General features: G+C 44.8%; 1 protein-coding gene across 1 annotated transcript; it reads left to right on the forward strand.

The window, feature by feature from the left end:
• The first annotated feature begins 50 nt into the window (after positions 1 to 50).
• On the forward strand, positions 51 to 24,204 carry LOC110536658 (sphingosine kinase 2). The gene is made up of 8 exons (XM_036940404.2): positions 51 to 356; positions 6,623 to 8,331; positions 11,431 to 11,580; positions 14,524 to 14,618; positions 14,745 to 14,860; positions 17,360 to 17,563; positions 18,419 to 20,036; positions 20,448 to 24,204. Exons 2-8 carry the CDS (start codon positions 7,869 to 7,871, stop codon positions 20,508 to 20,510), a joined length of 2,709 nt encoding a protein of 902 aa, XP_036796299.2. The 5' UTR covers positions 51 to 356; positions 6,623 to 7,868; the 3' UTR covers positions 20,511 to 24,204.
• Positions 24,205 to 25,326: the final 1,122 nt, after the last annotated feature.

The following is a 25,326-nucleotide window of genomic DNA, read 5'->3' on the forward strand; positions in this document are numbered from 1 at the left end:
GTAGTACTACTAATAATTGTTTTTCAATGTCTTGTGTAATATTTTTATTTAGACAGGTGATGAGTGCATTGGAAGCATGGACAGTCTAGCCTAGACCGTATTGACTAGACTGATTGAGTCCAGTCTTGTCCTCAGTAACTTTCAGTCGATCATGACACTATCTGTGGCCTCCACAATGCGGTGCACTGGCGCAGTTAACTATTGGAGATTGTCGGTAGGTCCAGAATGTCTTTCCTTATCAGGATTGGACTTCCTCCCCGCCGCTCAAACTATCCAGTCCTCCGGTGTTTCATACGCTTCCTGGAGGATATACACAGGCGTCCTACGGAACAAGCAAGCCGGGGAGGTAGAATGAGGTAATTACGAGTTTAAGTCTATACAGTTAATATTCCCACGGTTATTATTTTACCAATTGAGTATTAAATAGCTACGTTACCTCCTAGCTAGCCAGCATATTGTTGCTAGCCGACGTTAGTGAAATGACATTGTTTAGCTAGCTAATGACAAAATGATGGCTAGCGCCTCGCTGCTAACGTTAGATATTGTGGCTAGACCGAGTTTTTAGCCAGGATAAACAACCAGTTGCGTTTATAACGTTATAGCTAGCCAATAAATGATTTTCAACAGCATTGTTGGCTAGCATGCTATCCACTACTGTAACAAGTTGGGATATCTTATATTGTCTAGTTTGCTGCTAACCCCAATTGAACGTTAACTGCTTTGTATACTGTATTCCCTGGCGATGGCTACTGTAGCGACCATTCAACACAACATGGGTAACTATAACATTTTGAAACGTCCGAAGTAGCTAACTAGCTTGTAAGAGTTACACACAGACTGCTGAGCAATGATCAATATTCCTAACTAACGTTAACTAGCTAACTGTAGTTAACGCTTGTCATTTGCTAACGTTAGATCGCTACGAAACTAGTAGCTCGATGGCTTCATTCTAAGCCAACGTTATTTGTCAGTCGCGCTATCATACTAGCTAGCCACTTGAGAAAGGATCACACATTTCTAAACAATGTTGTGTGAAGACTGCCAAATGGATCCTAAATGTTCCGAGCACGGTCATAGTAAAACCAAATTAGAGCGGCGATACCCGCCACCCTGCAAATGCACCAAGGTACCCGCACGAGCAAATGCATTTTTCTTTAATCAGAGGCTGCATATCTGCCAAGTCTTGATTGTGCCAGCACCTTAGATAAAGGTTATCGACTGAACGTAACAGTTAATACTTAAAGGGAAGCCTCTTATGGGTCCGTTTTGTTTTATATAGCCTATGATGGCTGAATCTGAATGATAGACACTTTCCTCGAATTAAGGTTTTCCAGGTTACATGTTAACCAGCACATTGTGTTTTCAGTCCATAGTAATTCACTAGTAACAATGTAAAGAAGCAATTGGTGATGACTGAGTAAACTATATTTGAAGATCACTACAAGTTATGCCTGCCGAAACCAGTCCTGGGCAAGAATCTGTCTAGTAGGCTAATCCGTCAATGAATCATACTTCCACTGGTTACAAATTGTGAAAGCGAGTAAGTAGACTCAAGAGACTAAGTAGACTCAAGACTGTCTGGATAAACGCCATCCGTCAATGTGTCCACCAAACTCTGTTCATTTCATTAGGCATATGTGGTAATTAACCAGTTCATTTACCCAAATTAGGTTGTCGCATCAGTGAGCACAGATGTCAGGAACGTGTGATTCTAAATCAGCGTGGTTTAGCCATCATGGCATGACTTCAAGGAATCCTGGACATGGGGATAATGCATGCACACAGATTGCCTAATCCAGTTTGAACCACAGTCTCTCACGAGTTTGCTGCCCTGCTTTCACTTCTGCAACTGGCCAAAGAGTCACTCACCTTTTGGAACAATATAAAACTGTATCGACTGTGAAACACGCATAGGCACCACTCTAAACTTAGAAGCAGGACATGTGGAGAGGACATGGTGAGGGAGCCTGTCTCAGTCACTCGGCTGGATTGTTGGAAAAGTTGATTTGAAAGTCATTTCCTCCTTGTTTTCTACTGTTCAATTGTTTTCATAATGACTGCCGTACAAGGTGCTACTGCACATGTTTTTGTCAACGAAACATGAAGGTACTTTTGGGTAGAGTGCCAATTGATACTAGAGCTGGGACGATAAACTGAATTTTTTTATTTCACCTTTATTTAACCAGGTAGGCTAGTTGAGAACAAGTTCTAATTTGCAATTGCGATCTGGCCAAGATAAAGCAAAGCAGTTCGACACATACAACAACACAGAGCTACACATGGAATAAACAAACATACAGTCAATAATACAGTAGAAAAATCTATATATAGCATATGCAAATGAGGTAGGATAAGGGAGGTAAAGGCAATAAATAGGCCATGGTGGCAAATTAATTACAATATAGCAATTAAACACTGAAATGGTAGGATGTACAGAAGATGAATGTGCAAGTTGAGATACTGGGGTGCAAAGGAGCAAGATAAATAAATACAGTATGGGGATGAGGTAGATTGGATGGGCTATTTACAGATGAGTTATGTACAGGTGCAGTGATCTGTGAGCTGCTCTGTCAGCTGGTGCTTAAAGCTAGTGAGGGAGGTAAGAGTCTCCAGCTTCAGAGATTTTTGCAGTTCGTTCCAGTCATTGGCAGCAGAGACCTGGAAGGAGAGGCGGCCAAAGTAGGAATTGGCTTTGGGGGTGACCAGTGAGATAGCACGCGCTCCAGCGGGTATATGGGTGGGTGCTGCTATGGTGACCAGTGAGCTGAGATAAGGTGGGGCTTTCCCTAGCAGAGACTTGTAGATGACCTGGAGCCAGTGGGTTTGGCGACGAGTATGAAGCGAGGGCCAGCCAACGAGTGTACAGGTTGCAGTGGTGGGTAGTATATGGGACTTTGGTGACAAAACGGATGGCACTGTGATAGACTGCATCCAATTTGTTGAGTAGAGTGTTGGAGGCTATCTTATAGATGACATCGCCAAAGTCGAGGATCGATAGGATAGTCAGTTTTATGGGGGTATGTTTGGCAGCATGAGTGAAGGATGCTTTGTTGTGAAATAGGAAGCCGATACTAGATTTAATTTTGTATTGGAGATGCTTAATGTGAGTCTGGAAGGTGAGTTGAAAGTCTAACCAGACACCTAGGTATTTGTAGTTGTCAGAACTGTCCAGGGTAGTGAGGCTGGATGGGCGGGCAGGTGCGGGCAGCGATCGGTTGAAGAGCATGCATTTAGTTTTACTTGCATTTAAGAGCAGTTCGAGGCAACGGAAGGAGAGTTGTATGGCATTGAAGTTCATCTGGAGGTTAGTTAACACAGTGTCCAACGAAGGGCCAGAGGTATACAGAATGGTGGCGTCTGCGTTGAGGTGGATCAAAGAATCACCAGCAGAAGAGAGTCGGACCGAGAATTGAACCCTGTGGCACCCCCATAGAGACTGCCAGAGGTCCGGACAACAGGCCCTCCGATTTGACACACTGAACTCTATCGGAGAAGTAGTTGGTGAACCAAGCGAGGCAATCATTTGAGAGACCAAGGCTATTTAGTCTGCCAATAAGAATGTTGTGACTGACAGAGCTGAAAGCCTTAGCCAGGTCAATGAATACGGCTGCACAGTAATGTCTCTTATCGATGACGGTTATGCTATCGTTTAGGACCTTGAGCGTGGCTGAGGTGCACCCATGACCAGCTCTGAAACCAGATTACATAGCGGAGACGGTACGGTGAGATTCTAAATGTTCGGTAATCTGTTTGTTAACTTGGCTTTCAAAAACCTTAAAGGCAGGGTAGAATAGATATAGGTCTAGTGTCTCCCCATTTGAAGAGGGGGATGACTGCGGCAGCTTTCCAATCTATGGGGATCTCAGATGATACGAAAGAGGTTGAACAGGCTAGAAATAGGGGTTGCAACAATTTCAACAGATCATTTTAGAGAGGGTCCAGACAGTCTAGCCCAGCTGATTTGTAGGGGTCCAGATTCTGCAGCTGTTTCAGAACATCAGCTTTCTGGATTTGGGTGAAGGAGAAGTGATGGAGGTTTGGGCGAGTTGCTGTGGGGAGCGCAGGGCTGTTGACCGGGGTAGGGGTAGCCAGGTGGAAAGCATAGCCAGCCGTAGAAAAATGCTAATAGAAATTCTCAATTATTGTGGATTTATTGGTAGTGACAGTGTTTCCTAGCCTCAGTGCAGTGGGCAGCTGGGAGGAGGTGCTCTTATTCTCCATTGACTTTACAGTGTGCCATAACTTTTTTGAGTTAGTACTACAGGATGCACATTTCTGTTTGAAAAAGATAGCCTTAGCTTTCCTAACTGCCTGTGTATATTGGTTCCTAACTTCCCTGAAAAGTTGCATATCACGGGGCTATTCGATGCTAATGCAGAAGGCCACAGGATGTTTTTGTGCTGGTCAAGGGCAGACAGGTCTGGAGTGAACCAAGGGCTATATCTATTCCTAGTTCTACATTTTTGAATGGAGCATGCTTATTTAAGATGGTGAGGAAGGCACTTTTAAAGAATAACCAGGCATCCTCTACTGATGGGATGAGGTCAATGTCATTCCAGGATGATTAGAAAGGCCTGTTCACTGAAGTGTTTTAGGGAGAGGTTGACAGTGATGAGGGGTGGTCGTTTGACCGCAGACCCATTGCGGATGCAGGCAATGAGGCAGTGATCGCTGAGATCTTGGTTGAAAACAGCGGGAGGTGTATTTGGAGTTAGTTAGGATGATATCTATGAGGGTGCCTGTGTTTACAGATTTGGGGTTGTACCTGCTAGGTTCATTGATAATTTGTGTGAGATTGAGGGCATCAAGCTTAGATTGTAGGATGGCCGGGGTATTAACTTCTTATGGTATAGGGATGCTTGCGTCCCACTAGGCCAAAAGCCAGGGAAAATGCAGTGCGGCAAATTCAAATAAAATGATATAAAAATCAAACTTTCATTAAATCACACATGTAAGATACTAAATTAAAGCTACACTCGTTGTGAATCCAGCCAACATGTCAGATTTCAAAAAGGCTTTTCGGCGAAAGCATAAGAAGCTATTATCTGATGATAGCACAACAGTAAACAAAGAGTTGCATATTTCAACCCTACACAAAACGCAGAAATAAAACATGCCTTACCTTTGATGAGCTTCTTTTGTTGGCACTCCAATATGTCCCATAAACATCACAATTGGTCCTTTTGTTCGATTAATTCCATCCATATATATCCAAAATGTCAATTTATTTGGCGTGTTTGATCCAGGAAAAAACAGCTTCCAAATTGCACAACGTCACTACAAAATATCTCAAGTTGCCTGTAAACTTTGCCAAAACATTTCAAACTACTTTTGTAATACAACTTTAGGTATTTTTAAACGTTAATAATCGATCAAATTGAAGACGGGTCTATCTGTTTTCAATAGAGGACGAGAGGAAACTAATGCTACTTTTCAAGTATTGCGCAACTCTCAACAGTGTTACCCATTTCCTAGATGGCCGTACTTCTTCATTGCACAAAGGAATAACCTCAACCAAATTCCAAAGACTGGTGACATCCAGTGGAAGCGGCAGGAACTGAAAACAAGTGCCTAATTTCCCAATGAGAACTCACTGAACAGACAGAGACCTTAAAAAAAAAAAAATCTGAACGGTTAGTCCTCTGGGTTTTGCCTGCAACGTAAGTTCTGTTCTACTCACAGACATGATTCAAACAGTTTTAGAAACTTCAGAGTGTTTTCTATCCAAATCTACTAATAATATGTATATCTTGGCATGAGTAGCAGGAAGTTGAAATTGGGCATGCTATTTATCCAAAAGTGAAAATGCTGCTAAGCATGTCCCAGTTTAGGTCATCTAGCAGCACGAGCTCAGAAGATATAGGGGGGGCAATCAATTCACATATGGTGTCCAGGGCACAGCTGGGGGCAGAGGGTGGCCTATAGCAAGCGGCAATGGTGAGAGACTTGCTTCTGGAACGGGGAACTTTTAGAAGTAGAAGCTCAAATTGTTTTGGTACTGACTGACCTGGATAGTAAGACAGAACTCTGCAGGCCATCTCTGCAGTAGATTGCAACCCCGTCCCCTTTGGCAGTTCCAACTTGGCGGAAAATGTTATAGTTAGGGATGGAAATTTCAGGGTTAGGGATAATTATTAAAATTATTGACACCAATCACTTATCGCAGGCATTTTACTGATTTTGTTCATTATGATTAGTACTAGCCTATACTAGAGAAATGTGGAGTTTGAAATGAAATAAGTTTGCTAATATGGGTGATTGTTAATCGGACAATTGATGGCTACAACCATCAAACTAGTAGTACTATTTTTAAAGGGACATTTTTAATGGAGGGAGGCAGGTAGCCTAGTGGTTAGTGTTGGACTTGTAACCGAGCAAGATCCAAGCTGACAAGGTAAAAATCTGTCGTTCTGCCCCTGAACAAGGCAGTTAACCCACTGTTCCTAGGCCGTCATTGAAAATAAGAATTTGTTCTTAACTGACTTGCCTAGTTAAATAAAGGTAAAATTAAATTGATACTAGTCCCTTCCTTTATGCTTTTTTAAAACTTGAATACATAGAGTATTTTCTGCTGGGACACATTGGAAGCTAATAGATTACTAATACCAGTGTTTCTCTTTAGGTATACTTATCTATGTGAAGGAACATGAACATGGACCCTTGAACTCAAGGAATGACAACCCCCTTCCCTCCGGCACAATTTAGTAAAATTAGAGTTTTTTTCTGTTTGGTTTTCCATTTCTCTTTGATGGAAATTAACTATGATTACGTGGCATTTTTCATTCGGATGACACTTAGAATTGGACATTGATCGCGTAGCTATCTCACTACTGTAATGCCTGCTTGTCTCTTGAAGAGTAATATTTAAATTCTACCTTGACACTACTGCCTCCACATATCTCTCATTTCTGTGGAAGACCGGGATGCTTGACGTCAGCACTTACCACACAATATTCCACTGCAATCTAGTGCTAATTAAATTGCTGTAGCCTCCTTGCAAGACCAAGGTGTGTTCATTTTTGTCTGATTCATAGTTTTAGGATTTGTTTTATGTTATTTAAACTCGTTTGACATGTAGCCGTCTTTTCTAAGCTGCACTTTATTGATAAATATCATCACTACGATATTTCAAAACTGTAATTTAAGCATATCTTTGAGTTATATATATTTTTTTAATCTTTAGGGGTGTATATATTCTGTTTTAATTTTAAACTGGAAAGTATATCGTTTTTGTTTACAAGCCTTTTCTGTCGACCATTCCGAAATGGACAAATCTAGAATCTGATAGCGTTTAAGGACAAGGCAGACATAATCTTTAATTGACAGATCTAAGATCAATCCTTGTCTTCGGACATTTGCGTTGTGAAGGCTGGTGTTTTTATGTTCCTCTGTTGGATTGACACACTAAAGAGAAGAATCTCTATCTGAAGACCAGTGGGAGTTATTTTTCTTGGATCGTACAATACTCCTTTGAGTGCAGATGGATTTGACACGTCAAACTCAGAGGTGCTTTTGTGGCGTTGCCTTTGCAATTCAAGCACTGAAGTGGAAGAATGATTTTAAGGACGTTTCAGGGATAAATAACTTGTGTTTTTAAGAAAGACTGACAGGTCTATAGTTTTATTTTCATCTTCCTAGCAGATCCTAAGGAGAGGTGCTTCCATTTGATTCTCCTTTTTAAGGTGGCCATCAGTGGCCAAATGAACTGACGTTGTATCACTACCTGAATTTAAACAGACTTATTCCATCCAACAAACTGCCAACTGCATGAAACACTCACACACCGTCCACCTGTCAGGAAACAGACCTTACCTACCCTAAACCTGAGGGTTGGAAGTCCGCTCCCCGTCAAGCCCCCCACACTAAGGATGCGTTCCCCAGAGCCCCCCATCCCATCCCCAGCTGAGGCCCTACTCCACTGCCAGTTCGGGGGCTGGGCAACGGGCAGCAGCTGCAACAACAGCTGCCCCAACAGCCCTGGAGGTCCTGGGGGTCTGTCATCCCCTTCTCCCTCCCCCAGCCCCTCTGCTGCCTCCAGCTATGCCTTGACCCTCACCCCTTCCCACATCCACGTCCAGCGCCTGGCCCCCCGCCCTGGTAAAGAGGCACGTCTAATACTACCCCTGTCAGAGCTGGCAGGGTGCAGCTGTCCCCGCGCCCCTGCTCCCCCCTTGCTGGTTCTATACTGGTATCCCCCGGGGAGGCGGAGGAAGGGGGTGTCCAGGAGGAGACAGGTGAGGGTGTACCTGGCTGAGGCCAGGGTGGAGGCTGAGAGGTGGTCCACTGCTATACAATGTCTGCTCAGGGGAGTCGCCATCACTGCTGACACGGGTGAGTGTGTGTTCCACTAACACAGCTACAATCAGTTATCTTGTCTGTTTGTATGCTATGTTACAGTCCAGGCACACTATGTGTAGGTTCTGAGGTTATTGTAACATCCCAGTTGTTGGAATCAATCTGATGTTCCCTAATGCCCATCATAAAGACTGGCACAGTGTCACCATGAGAGAGAATGAAACCAAATCAGCACTCGTTATGGCGTTTGGCGTCGACTACTTCCTATCCTGTGTACAGACTTTAACTGTGCCTTCATTAACTTTATGAGCACCATTCACTCCATAAAGTTTGTTTCCATTACTGGGAGCGTTTATGTTAGTTATTGTTAACTGGAGTCATACTGGGTGATCTGAGGTCCTTTTGATGTAGGAGACCAGAGGATACAAGGGAATATAGGCCTAGGCTACTGTATGAATACCATACCATGCATGTTCTAACAGATAATGGCCATGTGATAAGGAATGAATGGCTATAGGCCAATGCTGTTGTACGCACAGCATGCTATGTTCAGTCAGGAGGCCTGGCTATTAAAAGGCTAAAGTATTGTTTAAGGGTTCATTCATGTATGTGAACAAACATGTTATTTAATCTTTCTTGGCTGTGTGTGTGTGTGGGCTAGGTTATCCCTTTAACACTTAATTTCCTCTACTTTCTCTGTCTCTGCTCTTATCTGTCCTGCACACACGGTCTGTATCATTCAGCGTCTAACCAACACAGCATCCCTCCCTTCCCACTAACTCCCACCCCTCACCAAGACAGCCTCCCTTCCCACTAACTCCCACCCCTCACCAACACGGCCTTCCTCCCTTCCAACTAACTCCCACCCCTCACCAACACTAACTCCCACCCCTCACCAACACAGCCTCCCTCCCTTCCAACTAACTCCCACCCCTCACCGACACAGCCTCCCTCCCTTCCAACTAACTCCCACCCCTCACCAACACAGCCTCCCTCCCTTCCAACTAACTCCCACCCCTCACCAACACAGCCTCCCTCCCTTCCAACTAACTCCCACCCCTCACCAACACAGCCTCCCTCCCTTCCAACTAACTCCCACCCCTCAACAAGACATCCTCCCTCCCTTCCAACTAACTCCCACCCCTCACCAAGACAGCCTCCCTTCCCACTAACTCCCACCCCTCACCAACACGGCCTCCCTCCCTTCCAACTAACTCCCACCCCTCACCAACACGGCCTCCCTCTCTTCTCACTCCCACCCCTCACCAACACGGCCTCCCTCTCTTCTCACTCCCACCCCTCACCAACACGGCCTCCTTCTCTTCTCACTCCCACCCCTCACCAACACGGCCTCCCTCTCTTCCCACTAACTCCCACCCCTCACCAACACGGCCTCCCTCTCTTCCCACTAACTCCCACCCCTCACCAACACTGCCTCCCTCTCTTCCCACTAACTCCCACCCCTCACTAACACGGCTTCCCTCCCTTCCCACTAACTCCCGTTCTGCCCAAATAGCAACACCACTGTTTTCGCCACGGCCTGTGTGGTCCTTTCTATCTATATACAGTATATGCTCTCCTTCTTTCTCTCTCTGTCCCTCTGTCTTGCACTCTCCTTTTTGCTTTTTCCATCGTCAGCCTTTCTCACATCGCTGTCTTGTTTTAGCACTTTGAGGACCACTTTGAGGACCTGGAAGAACCCCAAGGCGTAAAGCCTACGTAAAGCCCATCTATTATCCATTTCAACATTCCCTTTTCTTACATTTGTTTTGACTCTCCCTCGCTCATTATCTCTCTCTGTCTTGTCTCCTTCCTCTCTCCCAAACACTCTTCTTTTCTCACTGTCTCTGTGCATTAGTCTACACCCTCAGTGTCTGTCTGTGCATCCTCCCCCCATAGTCTTTCATCCTTGCTGTCTTTACACCTTTTTCAGTCTCTCCTCCTCCTGTCTCCTCTCATCCATCTATCTGCCCTCTGTCCTCTTTTGTTTTGTACCTCCTTCCTTCCTACTGTCTGCATTTCTTTATCTTCCTCTTTCAATGTCCTCCCTCTTTCTCCTTTCACAGTTACTACCCCTTTCTCACTCTGTCCCCTCTCTCCTGCTCGCTCTCTCTTGCTCTCTCTCCTGCTCTCTCTCACTCTCCTGCTCTATTTATCACACACTCTGTCTGTAACTGTCTCCACTCTGTATGTCTGTCTAACTTTGTCTACTCTCTCTCTGTCTAACTCTTTCTCCACTCTGTATGTCTGTAACTCTGTCTACTCTCTCTCTAACTCTTTCTCCACTCTGTATGTCTGTAACTCTGTCTACTCTCTCTCTGTCTAACGCTTTCTCCACTCTGTATGTCTGTAACTCTGTCTCCACTCTGTATGTCTGTAACTCTGTCTACTCTCTCCCTGTCTAACTCTTTCTCCACTCTGTATGTCTGTAACTCTGTCTCCTCTCTTATCTCTCTCTCTCCTTATCTCTCTAACTCCTTGTACTCTGTCTAGTCTGTTGCTCTCCTCTGCATTGTGAATTAGACAACCTCCTAGCTGCTGGTTCTGCTTCTATAATGGCTTTAGTCAGAGATGTGTGCAGTTAGTGTTTGGTCCACTTCAACCCTATACAGTAGGTGCTGCTGTGTAGATAGGGCTCTGCTTGTTATTACCAGGTGTTTTGTGGAAGACTAAACACTGACGTGTTCAGTTAGTACCTTGTTTCCTGTCCTGGGCCTTTAGGGCCTTTTCATTCTACAAGATGTAATTATATAGAGCCATTAGTCAAATGGAATCATTATTACTTATCTGGTCAGAGATAGTCCCTTTGAGATGAGCTGAAAGAGGTTTGCCTTGTCACAGATACACTCAAAGTCTAAGGGTGGGAAACACTGTGCTTTATGGCAGGGTTTCCCAAACTCGGTCCTCCTCAAATAATCAAAGCTTGAGTTGGTTATTTGAATCAGCTGTGTAGTGCTAGGACAAAACTAAAACATGCACCCGGGGGGGTGGGGGTCCCAGGACTGAGTTTGGGAAACCCTGCTTTATGGCATCACGTACGTTTGTTGTTCTCTTGTACACTGTGAAGATGAAGCCTTGTATTTTTGATAGAACAATCAATCAATTTGTTTCTAATGATTGGCTGCTTTCCCTCAGAAATTGTCAAACGTTTACTGCCCCGTCCTCGAAGGCTGCTGCTATTGGTGAACCCCTTCAGTGGGAGAGGCCAGGCTATGCAGTGGTGTCAGACACACATCCTGCCAATGATCAGAGAGGCTAACATCAGCTACAACCTGATACAGACAGGTAACACACACCATAACGTCAGCTACAGCCTGATACAGACAGGTAACACACACCATAATGTCAGCTACAACCTGATACAGACAGGTAACACACACCGTAACGTCAGCTACAACCTGATACAGACAGGTAACACACACCGTAACGTCAGCTACAACCTGATACAGACAGGTAACACACACCGTAACGTCAGCTACAACCTGATACAGACAGGTAACACACACCGTAACATCAGCTACAACCTGATACAGACCGGTAACACACACCGTAACGTCAGCTATAACCTGATACAGACAGGTAACTCACTGTAACTTCAGCTACAACCTGATACAGACCGGTAACACACCGTAACGTCAGCTCTGCAACCTGATACAGACCGGTAACACACACCGTAACGTCATCTACAACCTGATACAGACAGGTGACACACACCGTAATGTCATCTACAACCTGATACAGACAGGTAACACACACCGTAATGTCATCTACAACCTGATACAGACAGGTAACACACCGTAACGTCAGCTCTGCAACCTGATACAGACAGGTAAAACACACCGTAATGTCAGCTCTACAACCTGATACAGACAGGTAACACACACCGTAACGTCAGCTATAACCTGATACAGACAGGTAACACACACCGTAACGTCAGCTGCAACCTGATACAGACAGGTAACACGCACCGTAACGTCAGCTGCAACCTGATACAGACAGGTAACACACACCGTAACGTCAGCTACAACCTGATACAGACAGGTAACACACACCATAACGTCAGCTGCAACCTGATACAGACAGGTAACACACACCGTAACATCAGCTACAACCTGATACAGACCGGTAACACACACCGTAACGTCAGCTGCAACCTGATACAGACAGGTAACACACACCGTAACATCAGCTACAACCTGATACAGACAGGTAACACACACCGTAACATCAGCTACAACCTGATACAGACAGGTAACACACACCGTAACGTCAGCTACAACCTGATACAGACAGATAACACACACCGTAACGTCAGCTACAACCTGATACAGACAGGTAACACACACCGTAACGTCAGCTCTGCAACCAGATACAGACCGGTAACACACACCGTAACGTCAGCTCTGCAACCTGATACAGACCGGTAACACACACCGTAACATCAGCTACAACCTGATACAGACAGTTAACACACACCGTAACGTCAGCTCTGCAACCTGATACAGACCGGTAACACACACCGTAACGTCAGCTCTGCAACCTGATACAGACCGGTAACACACACCGTAACATCAGCTACAACCTGATACAGACAGGTAACACACTAGCGTCAGCTACAACCTGATACAGACAGGTAACACACACATCAGCTACAACCTGATACAGACCGGTAACACACACCGTAACGTCAGCTATAACCTGATACAGACAGGTAACACACACCGTAACGTCAGCTGCAACCTGATACAGACAGGTAACACGCACCGTAACGTCAGCTGCAACCTGATACAGACAGGTAACACACACCGTAACGTCAGCTACAACCTGATACAGACAGGTAACACACACCGTAACGTCAGCTGCAACCTGATACAGACAGGTAACACACACCGTAACATCAGCTACAACCTGATACAGACCGGTAACACACACCGTAACGTCAGCTGCAACCTGATACAGACAGGTAACACACACCGTAACATCAGCTACAACCTGATACAGACAGGTAACACACACCGTAACGTCAGCTCTGCAACCTGATACAGACCGGTAACACACACCGTAACATCAGCTACAACCTGATACAGACAGGTAACACACTAGCGTCAGCTACAACCTGATACAGACAGGTAACACACACATCAGCTACAACCTGATACAGACCGGTAACACACACCGTAACGTCAGCTATAACCTGATACAGACAGGTAACACACACCGTAACGTCAGCTGCAACCTGATACAGACAGGTAACACGCACCGTAACGTCAGCTGCAACCTGATACAGACAGGTAACACACACCGTAACGTCAGCTACAACCTGATACAGACAGGTAACACACACCGTAACGTCAGCTGCAACCTGATACAGACAGGTAACACACACCGTAACATCAGCTACAACCTGATACAGACCGGTAACACACACCGTAACGTCAGCTGCAACCTGATACAGACAGGTAACACACACCGTAACATCAGCTACAACCTGATACAGACAGGTAACACACACCGTAACATCAGCTACAACCTGATACAGACAGGTAACACACACCGTAACGTCAGCTACAACCTGATACAGACAGATAACACACACCGTAACGTCAGCTACAACCTGATACAGACAGGTAACACACACCGTAACGTCAGCTCTGCAACCAGATACAGACCGGTAACACACACCGTAACGTCAGCTCTGCAACCTGATACAGACCGGTAACACACACCGTAACATCAGCTACAACCTGATACAGACAGTTAACACACACCGTAACGTCAGCTCTGCAACCTGATACAGACCGGTAACACACACCGTAACGTCAGCTCTGCAACCTGATACAGACCGGTAACACACACCGTAACATCAGCTACAACCTGATACAGACAGGTAACACACTAGCGTCAGCTACAACCTGATACAGACAGGTAACACACACATCAGCTACAACCTGATACAGACCGGTAACACACACCGTAACGTCAGCTGCAACCTGATACAGACAGGTAACACGCACCGTAACGTCAGCTGCAACCTGATACAGACATGTAACACACACCGTAACGTCAGCTGCAACCTGAGACAGACAGGTAACACACACCGTAACATCAGCTACAACCTGATACAGACAGGTAACACACACCGTAACATCAGCTCTGCAACCTCAGCCGTTAACCGGTATCACACACATGGGTACAACCTCCTAACAACACATCTCCTTTTCTTCTCAGAGCGACAGAACCATGCCAGAGAGTTGATCAAAGAGATCTCCCTGCCTCAGTGGGACGGCATCATCATCGTCTCTGGAGATGGCCTGCTGCACGAGGTGTGTGGGGGGTGTGTGTGTGTGTGGGGGGTGTGTGTGTGTGGGGGGGGTGTGTTTGTGTGTGGGGGGGGGTGTGTTTGTGTGTGGGGGGGTGTGTGTGTCTGACTCTGCGCTTTCTCTCTCCAGGTGATCAATGGTTTGATGGAGCGTCCAGACTGGGAACTAGCAATAAAGACACCTGTAGGTATCCTTCCCTGTGGCTCTGGAAATGCCCTGGCTGGCTCCATCAACCACCATGCGGGGTGGGTCACACACACACATCCAACCAGCTATGTGACACGTGATGACTTGACCAGAGATATGAGACTGATTCAAATATAAACATGCAATATTTTAGAATGTCTTGTTCGATCAATGGTGAGAATGCTGGAGAGACTAGTAGAAGCATTGAAATGAATGAATAGGTTATTCCAGTTCAGAGTTCTGGTCCCATGGTGTGTCTGGATTTAATTAATAATTTCCCTCAGCCTCAAATTCATTCCTCTACCACTTGATACATTTCTCAATTCTGATGTAGATAAACATGCACCTTTACAGTAACACACACACCCACAGTAGTTTTCATTGGAAATAAAAGGTGTGCAGTCTAATTAGCATTGGGACGATATATGATTCTATCGAATATCGGGATGTTTGACATTGCCGAATATGTGAAGTCCAAGATGGTAGGTATATTGTGAAGTCCAAGATGGTAGGTATATTGTGAAGTCCAAGATGGTAGGTATATTGTGAAGTCCAAGATGGTAGGTATATTGTGAAGTCCAAGATGGTAGGTATATTGTGAAGTCCAAGATGGTAGGTATATTGTGAAGTCCAAGATGGTAGGTATATTGTGAAGTCCAAGATGGTAGGTATATTGTGAAGTCCAAGATGGTAGGTATATTGTGAAGTCCAAGATGGTAGGTATATTGTGAAGTCCAAGATGGTAGGTATATTGTGAAGTCCCAAGATGGTAGGTATATTGTGAAGTCCCAAGATGGTAGGTATATTGTGAAGTCCAAGATGGTAGGTATATTGTGAAGTCCAAGATGGTAGGTATATTGTGAAGTCCAAGATGGTAGGTAGATTGTGAAGTCCAAGATGGTAGGTATATTGTGAAGTCCAAGATGGTAGGTATATCGTGAAGTCCAAGATGGTAGGTATATCGTGAAGTCCAAGATGGTAGGTATATCGTGAAGTCCAAGATGGTAGGTATATCGTGAAGTCCAAGATGGTAGGTATATTGTGAAGTCCAAGATGGTAGGTATATCGGGATGTGCAAGACTTCTGTATTTGAACTTTAAAAATCGAACGGTGCAGTCTTATAAGTTAGGCTGCAACAATATGTTGATAATGAAGTCTAAATAAATGAACACATTTTTTGGCCTTACTAAGGTTATTTCATGAGAATGTGACTAGAAAATCATATAAGGACAAAACTTGCACAGTCTGGAATTATCTAGTCAATATTGGTGGCTCCCGAGTGGTTCGATTCCAGGCTGTATCACAACCGGCCGTGATCGGAAGTTCCATAGGGCGGTGCACAATAGCCCAGTGTCGTCCGGGTTGGGAGGATTTGTCTGGGGTAGACCGTCATTGTAAATAAGAATTTGTTCTTAACTGACGACACATTTTTTAAATTAACCTTTATTTAACTAGGCAAGTCAGTTAAGAACAAATTCTTATTTACAATGATGGCCTACCAGGGAACAGTGGGTTAACTGCCTTGGTCAGGGGCAGAACGACAGACTTTTACCGTGCAGCTCGGGGATTCGATCCAGCAACCTTTCGGTTGGCCTAACACTAATCACAAGGCTACCTGCCGCCCCAAAAGTTAAAGGTTAAATAAAAAAGAGGAAATGTAAAAAATTAAGTCGCCAAACGATTATATCGGATATCACAATATTTGGAGTAGCATATCGTAGAAGAGGTCTCCCCAAATATCACCCAACCTTAATTCTAATCACGGTCAACCTTTAGACTTTAGTTTCTTGATGTACAGCCCATTGGCCCTATTACATTGCAGTAGTAGATTTCAGTTTCTTGATGTACAGCCCGTTGGCCCTATTACATTGCAGTAGTAGATTTCAGTTTCTTGATGTACAGCCCGTTGGCCCTATTACATTGCAGTAGTAGATTTCAGTTTCTTGATGTACAGCCCGTTGGCCCTATTACATTGCAGTAGTAGATTTCAGTTTCTTGATGTACAGCCCGTTGGCCCTATTACATTGCAGTAGTAGATTTCAGTTTCTTGATGTTGGCCTTATTAAAGTACTGTAGACTTTAGCATCTTCAACTAATCCTTATGCCTCTCATATTGTTGCATCAGCTGTTTCAACGAATCATCGAGACTGAAACTGATAGAGAAATTCTCTTCCCTCCTGCCCCCAACTCCCTCCCTCTTTCTCCTACCCCCACTTTACCCTCCCTCTCTTCATGTCCTGTTATTTCTAGATTTCTCTCCTTTGTCTCTGGAAGACACATCGATAAATGAGTCCAGTCGATATAGTACAGTCTGTTCTTTCATCTCTCTCTCCTTATCTCTTGTGTTTTCTTTATGATGTTTTTTTTGGCCACCTACGTAACATTCACTGATAGTGTATGCCATAAACATTATGTTAACTTATTTTACACAGTATTAATTTCCTCTCTCCTCTCACCTTTCCTCTCTGTATTTTCCATTCCTCTCCCTCTACACATTCTCACCCTTTCTCCATTCTCTTCCATCCACTGTTTCCCTCTTACTTTTCTCTTCATCCTAGTTATGACATGTGCCTTCGGGAGCCTCTCCTCCTCAACTGCTGTTTTCAGCTCTGCCGTGGTGGAGTCAAGCCCATGGATTTGGTCTCTGTGACAACCAGCCCCGCCCCTTCTCAAAATGGCCGCCCGGGTCTTCCCAGAAGGATGTTCTCCTTCCTATCTGTGGCCTGGGGCTTTGTGTCTGACGTGGACATCGAGAGTGAGAGGTGTGTGTGTTTAAGTTAATGGCGTGGTTGCAGTGCCGAGTAATCTGGAGTCCTCTTCCCGATAGCTAAACAGCCGAAGCTTCTGCACATGTGCGGGATTCTCTATTTTACTGCTCCCTCTGCTGACACAGCTTATCAAACACAAGCAGTACACTGAAGGGCAGTTTTTTTCCATCATCATTGCGAACATTGGCTAAGCAGGAGGCAGTCAACGTAGTAGTTGAATGGTCGGCTGCCCAGAAGTGGAACAGGCTACTCAGGCAAATTTCAGTCATTGTCAAATCGTGCAGTACTTGCATGATCATTGAGAAGCGAAATTACACTTGTACGTGATTTGTGGATTGAAATGCAGATTGTTTTTGCCCCAATACAATGTGTAGACAGCTTCCTACGTGCTACTGCAATATCCTTAGTTACAACAGACAAAGTTGTAGCCTATATCCTAAATTAACATACTATAAATATTTAGATTTATTTGGAATGTTGGTTCAAATAGCTGCAGGTTTTACATCAGCTGTTCAGAAATTTGAGGCAGAGATGTAGGCTCCGTCATTTCTATCAAAAAGGTTGATAGGAAGGGTTCAGATGAGGCTGCGTAAAGTGAGAAATGTGAAGGGAGGTGGATGTGTGTAAACTAACACATGGGCAGAACGTGATTCGGTTCTTTAACTCTGGGGAAGAGGCTTCCAGGGTGACGGGACAGGGCACTTGCCTTTGGTCACTCATCCTTAAATTAAGTACATGGAATCTTTCACTGTACCTCCTTGATCACTCTTATTCCTAATGAATAAGTATTGTGTTATGTTCTCTGTTGTTGCCCTGGTAACTAAATGCTGTAATGGTGTGATGTTGCAGGTACCGGGGTCTGGGGTCGGCACGGTTCACCCTGGGCACTCTGGTCCGCCTGGCCTCCCTGCGCTCCTATAAGGGCCGTCTGTCCTACCTGCCCCCCTCCATAGTCGCCACATCCCCAGACGCCATCTCTCCGCCCCTGCGCAGACCCCTGTCCCGCAGCATCACTGAGGGCCTGGAGGGCTTCTGCCACACCCCCATCCAACGCACTAGCTCTGACATGGGCCTCAGCGAACAGAGGAGTCTGAGGAGGGTAGACACGGAGAGGGAGAGGGAGAGAGAGATGGAGAGGCAGAGAGAGAGGGAGAGGAGGAGGGAGAGGGCCAGGGGAGGGGGAACGGGGGTGGTCAGGGCGAGTAGCTTGGCAGAAGATAGAGAGAGAGAGATGGAGGGTGAGGCGGGGAGGTCAGGGACAAGTTCGGAGAGATCTGGGACGAGTTCGGAGTTGAATGAAAGGGAAGATTGCAGGATGGGAAGGGAGGATGGGATGACGGGGAACATGGAAGAAAGGCCAGATGAGGAAAGAGAAGACGGAACGATGGAGCAGGACTCAGGGGTGATCGAGGATATAGAGGAGAGAGTGAGGAATGGGGAAGGTAGCAGCGGCTCAATGGATGGAGTGATGGAAGCGAAGGAGGTTGGAGAGGAGTATGGGAGGGACATGGGGCGAGAGCCCAACGAGGACCCAGAGGGGTGTTACTCGTACCCTGACAACCTCCAGCAGACCAGACTGGCTCTAAGGAAGAACTCTGCCCCTTCCAGCCAGATAGCTAACGCCTTCTTTAGCCAGCCCCTCAGCCAGGAGGCTGACCCCATGTCTGGAGCCTCGTACAGGGCAGAAGAGATGGATCTGAACGAAACATACTTCCAGAAAGAAGCTTACCCACTGGACATCGCCCGAGAGAGAGCTCTCACCATATCCTCTCCCTTCAGACACTCTCCTTTCTCCTTCAAGCCCAAATCTCTGGACCAGAACACATCCCGCCCCAGACCCCTATCCCTCCTCCACCACCCCCACTCCAACTCCCTACCCCCTAAACTCCCCTCCCTGTCCCTCTCCCTCTCTCCCACGCCCCCTTCCTCCCCGTCCTGTGCCTCCCCCCACTCCTCCTCCTACCTCGTTCCGCGCCCCAACACCCCCAACTCCACCTCCCCTTCCCCGTCTCTCCAGTCCCCCTCCCCCTCCTTTACCTTTGACATTGCAGAGCCTGCCGGACCCCTCAAGAACCGCCCCCCCGTCTCACTCCCTTTCAACCCTCCCAGGGATGACCTCCTGCCCCCCTTGGACCAGGCCCTGCCGACCCGGGACTGGGTGACCATCGAGGGGGACTTTGTGCTTGTGCTGGCCATCTACCAGTCCCATCTCGGGGCAGACCTCCATGCCGCCCCCCAAGCCAGGTTTGACGATGGGCTGATCCACCTGACGTTTGTGCGGGCAGGGATCTCCAGAGCCACCCTGCTTCGTCTGTTCCTGGCCATGGAGAGGGGGGCACACCTGTCTCTCAGCTCCCCCTATGTGAGCCACGTCCCAGCCAGGGCCTTCAGGCTGCAGCCCCTCTCCCCACGAGGAACACTCACTGTGGACGGGGAACTGGTGCCATACGGCCCGCTGCAGGCACAGGTAGAGAGAGCGATGGAGTGGGAGAAAGTGGAGTGGGGAGGGGAGGGCTGGAGGGAGTGTGTAAAGTGTATGTACACTGGAAGATAAAAGCAGTTGCTAAGATTATAAAACTAATTTCGAAAGCTTTTTTAAAATAAATATTTTTACTAACAATCCCAGCTCGTAAGTGCATGTAAATCGACTCCACATCTATAGTACTGAACTGGTGTATTGTCTTCGGTATGATGTTACCCTCTGTATTCTGCCTGTATTATATTAAACCATTGATGATGGCCTATCACTTCAGTGCAACAAAAGCGGTTAGACTTTTCTCTGGTATATTAATAACCACATTATACACTTCTAATACCTATCTTTAGTTCCCTTCTCTAAAGTATTCTACTAATCACTCTATCGGTTTGTCTCCCTCAGGTCCATCCCTCCATGTCCCGGCTCATTGTCGGTGACTCTGGAGTGAAGATCACCCGATTCTGACAAGGGATTGGCTGACCAGATCAGCTGATACGGCGCTCTCTCCAATTATATAATCTCTGTTGCCATCTATGTTCACAGAGAAAGAGGAGAAAAAAGCCTCAGAGACTGAAATCAGAGCGAATAATTTCTGGGGTTTAATGGAAGGGATCACCTGCTGAGCAGAGCGGCGGTGCAGGACGCAAGCCGAGGGATTAATAGAGAATTTTAAAAACGGATGAAAACGAGCTTTGTTGCACAGCTGTTGGATTACACTCCGTTTATCCTGAGAAGCCTGTACCTGCATAGCCATGGGAGCAAAATAGGGGGGTGGGGGGGGCAAGTTGAATGTGTATGGGGGAGTGTGTATTTGGTGCATGTGTGTAGTGTATACATTCTAGTATGCACAAATGGCATGCAGAGATGCACATTTCAGATGTCTTTGTTCTCTATCAAAGCTGTCCTAGAACAGTTCTAGTTCTAGAACAATTTCAGAGGGAGCCACACCCTCATGCAAATGTAGATCCCCTTCCGTATTGGAACCTCTGTCCTTCCCTGTAATGCCTTAAAGTACAACTCCTGTGACTTTGCCCTTTCTGTCTTATATAAGAAGCCTAAACCTGCGACTCCACAAATCTCCATTCACCAGAGGCTGGTGGGAGGAGCTATAGGAGGACGGGCTCATTGTAAAGACTGGAATAGAATTAATGGAACGGTATCAAACCCATACAAAACCACATGTTTGACTCCGTTCTATTTATTCCATTCCAGCCATGAGCCCGTCCTCCTATAGCTCCTCCCACCAGCCTCCTCTGCCATCCAGGTAAATCAGAAGGAACCGTCCACTACAGGAAAAACAAAGCAAAGCTGATGAGCATACTGTGGTGTTAAGTTTGTATTGGTGTGTATGAAATATCTGTGAACAAATGAATTTTATTAGCAATCCCATGGAGATGATTACTCCTAGAATAAACCAGTAAAGTTAGATCAACACTGAAATAAATATAAAGCTCGATGAGTCCTTTTACACGGGTATTCCACAATAGAAGGATAGACGGGACTGTTGAACAGTAGCCATCATGGTGTATAGTGCATTTGCCTGTTTTTCTTAGCAAAAAGGGTGCATGATGATGATGCTAGATTATGAAGTTGCAACAGAGTGAACACGAGACTGTTGCTTGATCAAGTTTCATGTATGTTGTCACGGAATCCTCAAAGTCTCACAAAGACCCAGAATGCTGGTTGTTTTCAGCAAATAGTCACTAGTTCCACATGTGTAAACTGCCTTTTAATTGTGAGTAGATTCTGAAGTGTTATGCAGCTGCAGAAAATCAACACTCGATTGTATTCTATCTCTTAGATAAAGATTGCTGTTGAAAGGAACAATATGTACTTGTCTTGCTGGTGTTATTTACCACATGACAAGCAGATCGTTTCCATAGGAGACAGTTATGATCTTAAACAGACAACATAAACTCAGTAAATGATTGATTACCATCTTGAGGATTTAGCTAATTACAGACGAGGCTGTGCCTCCCAACTCAAATCATAGCTTACATTTCAGAAATGGTTTTCTCAATGGGATGTAGCCTATACAGTTGAAGTCGGAAGTTTACATACACTTAGGTTGGAGTCATTAAAATTAGTTTTTCAACCACTCCACAAATTTCTTGTTAACAAACTATACTTTTCCAACAATTGTTTACAGACAGATTATTTCACTATTTCATTATTTCACTGTATCACAATTCCAGTGGGTCAGAAGTTTACATACACTAAGTTGACTGTACCTTTAAACAGTTTGGAAAATTCCAGAAAATGATGTCATGGCTTTAGAAGCTTCTGATAGGCTAATTGACATAATTTGAGGCAAGTGGAAGTGTACCTTTGGATGTATTTCAAGGCCTACCTTCAAACTCAGTGCCTCTTTTCTTGACAGCATAGGAAAAACAAAAGAAATCAGCCAAGACCTCATTAAAAAAAATGTAGACCTCCACAAGTCTGGTTCATCCTTGGAAGCAATTTCCAAATGCTTGAAGGTACCACGTTCATCTGTACAAACAATACTATGCAAGTATAAACACTATGGGACCACGCAGCCATCATACTGCTCAGGAAGGTGGGAAAAATGCAAATCAATCCCAGAACAGAAGCAAAGGACCATGTGAAGATGCTCGAGGAAACCGTTACAAAAGTATCTATATCCACAGTAGAACGAGTCCTAAAAGGGGAGGTTTGGGATGCTTGCAAGCCGAAGAACACCATCCCAACCGTGAAGCATGGGGTGGCAGCATCATGTTGAGGGGGTGCTTTGCTGCAGGAGGGACAGGTGCACTTCACAAAATAGATGGCATCATGAGAATGGAACATTATGTGGATATATTGAAGCAACAAATGGGGCTTCCAAGTGGACAATGACCCCAAGCATACTTCCAAAGTTGTGGCAAAAAAAGTTGTGGTAGCTCTGTCAGGAGGAATGGGCCAAAATTCACCCAACTTATTGTGGGAAGCTTGTGGAAGGCTATCCGAAACGTTTTGACCCAAGTTCCCAAATTTAAAGGCAATGCTACCAAATACTAATTGAGTGTATGTAAACTTCTGACCCATTGGGAATGTGATGAAAGAAATAAAAGCTGAAATAAATCATTCTCTCTACTATTTTTATGACATTTCACATTCTTAAAATAAAGTGGTGATCCTAACTGACCTAAAACCAGGGAATTTTTAGGATTCAATGTCAGGAATTGTGAAAAACTGAGTTTAAATGTATTTGGCTAAGGTGTACGTAAACTTCCGACTTCAACTGTACCTAGTATGTCTATGTTGAACGGGTGTTTTTGTTAACCTCAAAAACATGATTCTTATGTATTTGTGACTGGAACAAATTTAATATGTCTGGAATTTAATCTCATGAGCATGTATCAATCAGTTATGCCATGTTTGACTGCTTGGGGCTGTTTGGTCCACAGTACCCCTGCCGCTTGATATGGATTAGTCATGTCTGAGTAATTCAAGGCCTCTGTTCTCTTGTCTGCTAATTTTGGGCCCTGTTCAAATACTTTCAGGTGCAGCCTTTCCTTATTTTTTTTATTTAACCTTTACTCCTTCTTAGTAATCCCTGATATCACAAGACTTGATAGGTGAAGGCTATGTGATATAATCCTTGCTGATGCAGTGTCGCTAATCAGTTAGTTTATCAGTGATTACTTTAAGGAAAATATTTCATTTCAAACGGGGCCTTGGTCCCTAGACCAAAGCTGTCCCTCCCTGGTCATGCAAAGTAAATTGACAGGATATACACCAAGCTTCCTTCTATGGCCTGAGGATAAAACATTTCACAAGACTGGATGGTGGTTCTCGGGCTGGTGTCTGTGCATTATGACAAATAATTACAAAATATTCACTCTCAATTTTTAGAGACTCGCTGTGACAATTGAAACCTGCTGTACTGCTCAGTGTCTGTGACCAGGGTCCTACAACTGGGATTTCGGGAAAACTTTAAATAAATTCCCTGGTTAACTGAATTTTGCAACCCGAGGTGTGACCCCTTGCTAATGCCAGTAAGATGTATTGTCTATAGATGGATTGGCCTGTAATAAACGTGTAATTATTACTAAAATGAAAATATATACATATAATGTACAGTTAGTTATATATAGTTATATATTGTTTTTAAAATGTTTTTTCCTTAAAATAATAAATGTATCTTGTAAACTTGTCTACCTCTACAAAATTTTATTTTCCTTGCATCAACCCACCCCTCAGGAGTACCCAACATGTTTTTATTGTTTATTTTTAGTACACGTGGCATTGATTTGCTTTAACAGAGGAAAAATAACATTACCGACAACATTCTTAGCATATTTATCTGGAAGACCATTGTTTGAAACCTGACTTAATAACAAAGTCTAGCCCTAGTGCCTGTCCGCTGATTTAATAAGTCTCAGTCCGCTGATAAACAAGGAAGCTGATGCCTCAGAACCTTTTCCTCCATCCCCCTCTCTCCCTCTCCTCTGACTAATCTACCCCTGCCACAGTGTCTTGTTATTGCCACCCCATGGCTCCTCCTCCTCTTCCAATGGCCTCCCTCCTTCCTCTCTTCTTTGAAGTAGGCTCTCCTTCCTTTTGATATCTGATCCCTGAACCAGCCAGAAACTCATATGTCTGTTTTTGTTGCATCTCAGAGAGCCTGATCAAATATATTGAAATGCTACCTTCCTTAGGTAATCACTGAATTGACAAGGTTGGATTGCAAAAATGTGACAGGGAGGGAACCTTGCCTTCTCACAATACGATCATTTCTGGACCACCTGAAGAAAGGGAGGAGAAAGGATGCATTTTCCCTTCCTTGACACTCATCCATGGTGGGGGTCTTTATAAAGACCAATGTCTCATCCTTTTGTGTTGGACATTTGTTTTGCATATGTTTTCCCTAGGTCCAAATTCTATTAGGAGTTATTTGACACTCCAGAGTACATTACATAATCATGTAGCTGCCCATGTGATCTACAGGTCTGCCCTGTGAGAGGTCACCTCTCCTGACCTTTTCTCAGTGATGATAAGGAAGTAAGTGCTGAACATTGTCCCTCACCTAATCATTAAAGGCCGAGTGCAGTCAAAAGCTAGATTTTTCGGTGTTTTACATATATTTCCACGCTGAAGTTGGAATAATACTGTCAAAATTTGGATAATGCCCTTTTAGTGAAAGCTATTTGAAAATACTGCAAAACAATTCAGCCTGTTTTGGTGGGATGGAGCTTTGGCCTTTCCATGGTGACGTCACCATGTGGTAAATTAGTTAATAGACAAATCAAAATCAAACTTTATTTGTCACATGCAC

The sequence above is a fragment of the Oncorhynchus mykiss genome, chromosome 2 (assembly GCF_057628025.1).
Source record: "Oncorhynchus mykiss isolate SJ-2025 chromosome 2, ASM5762802v1, whole genome shotgun sequence".
NCBI lineage: Eukaryota > Metazoa > Chordata > Actinopteri > Salmoniformes > Salmonidae > Oncorhynchus > Oncorhynchus mykiss.

Bases quoted from the DNA above. Each gene is read 5' to 3' on its own strand.
- LOC110536658 (XM_036940404.2), top strand. From the start codon at position 7,869: ATGCGTTCCCCAGAGCCCCCCATCCCATCCCCAGCTGAGGCCCTACTC. The intron at 11,581-14,523 runs GTAACACACACC...TTTTCTTCTCAG, and splicing joins CTACAACCTGATACAGACAG to AGCGACAGAACCATGCCAGA. The intron at 14,861-17,359 runs GTGGGTCACACA...TCTTCATCCTAG, and splicing joins TCCATCAACCACCATGCGGG to TTATGACATGTGCCTTCGGG.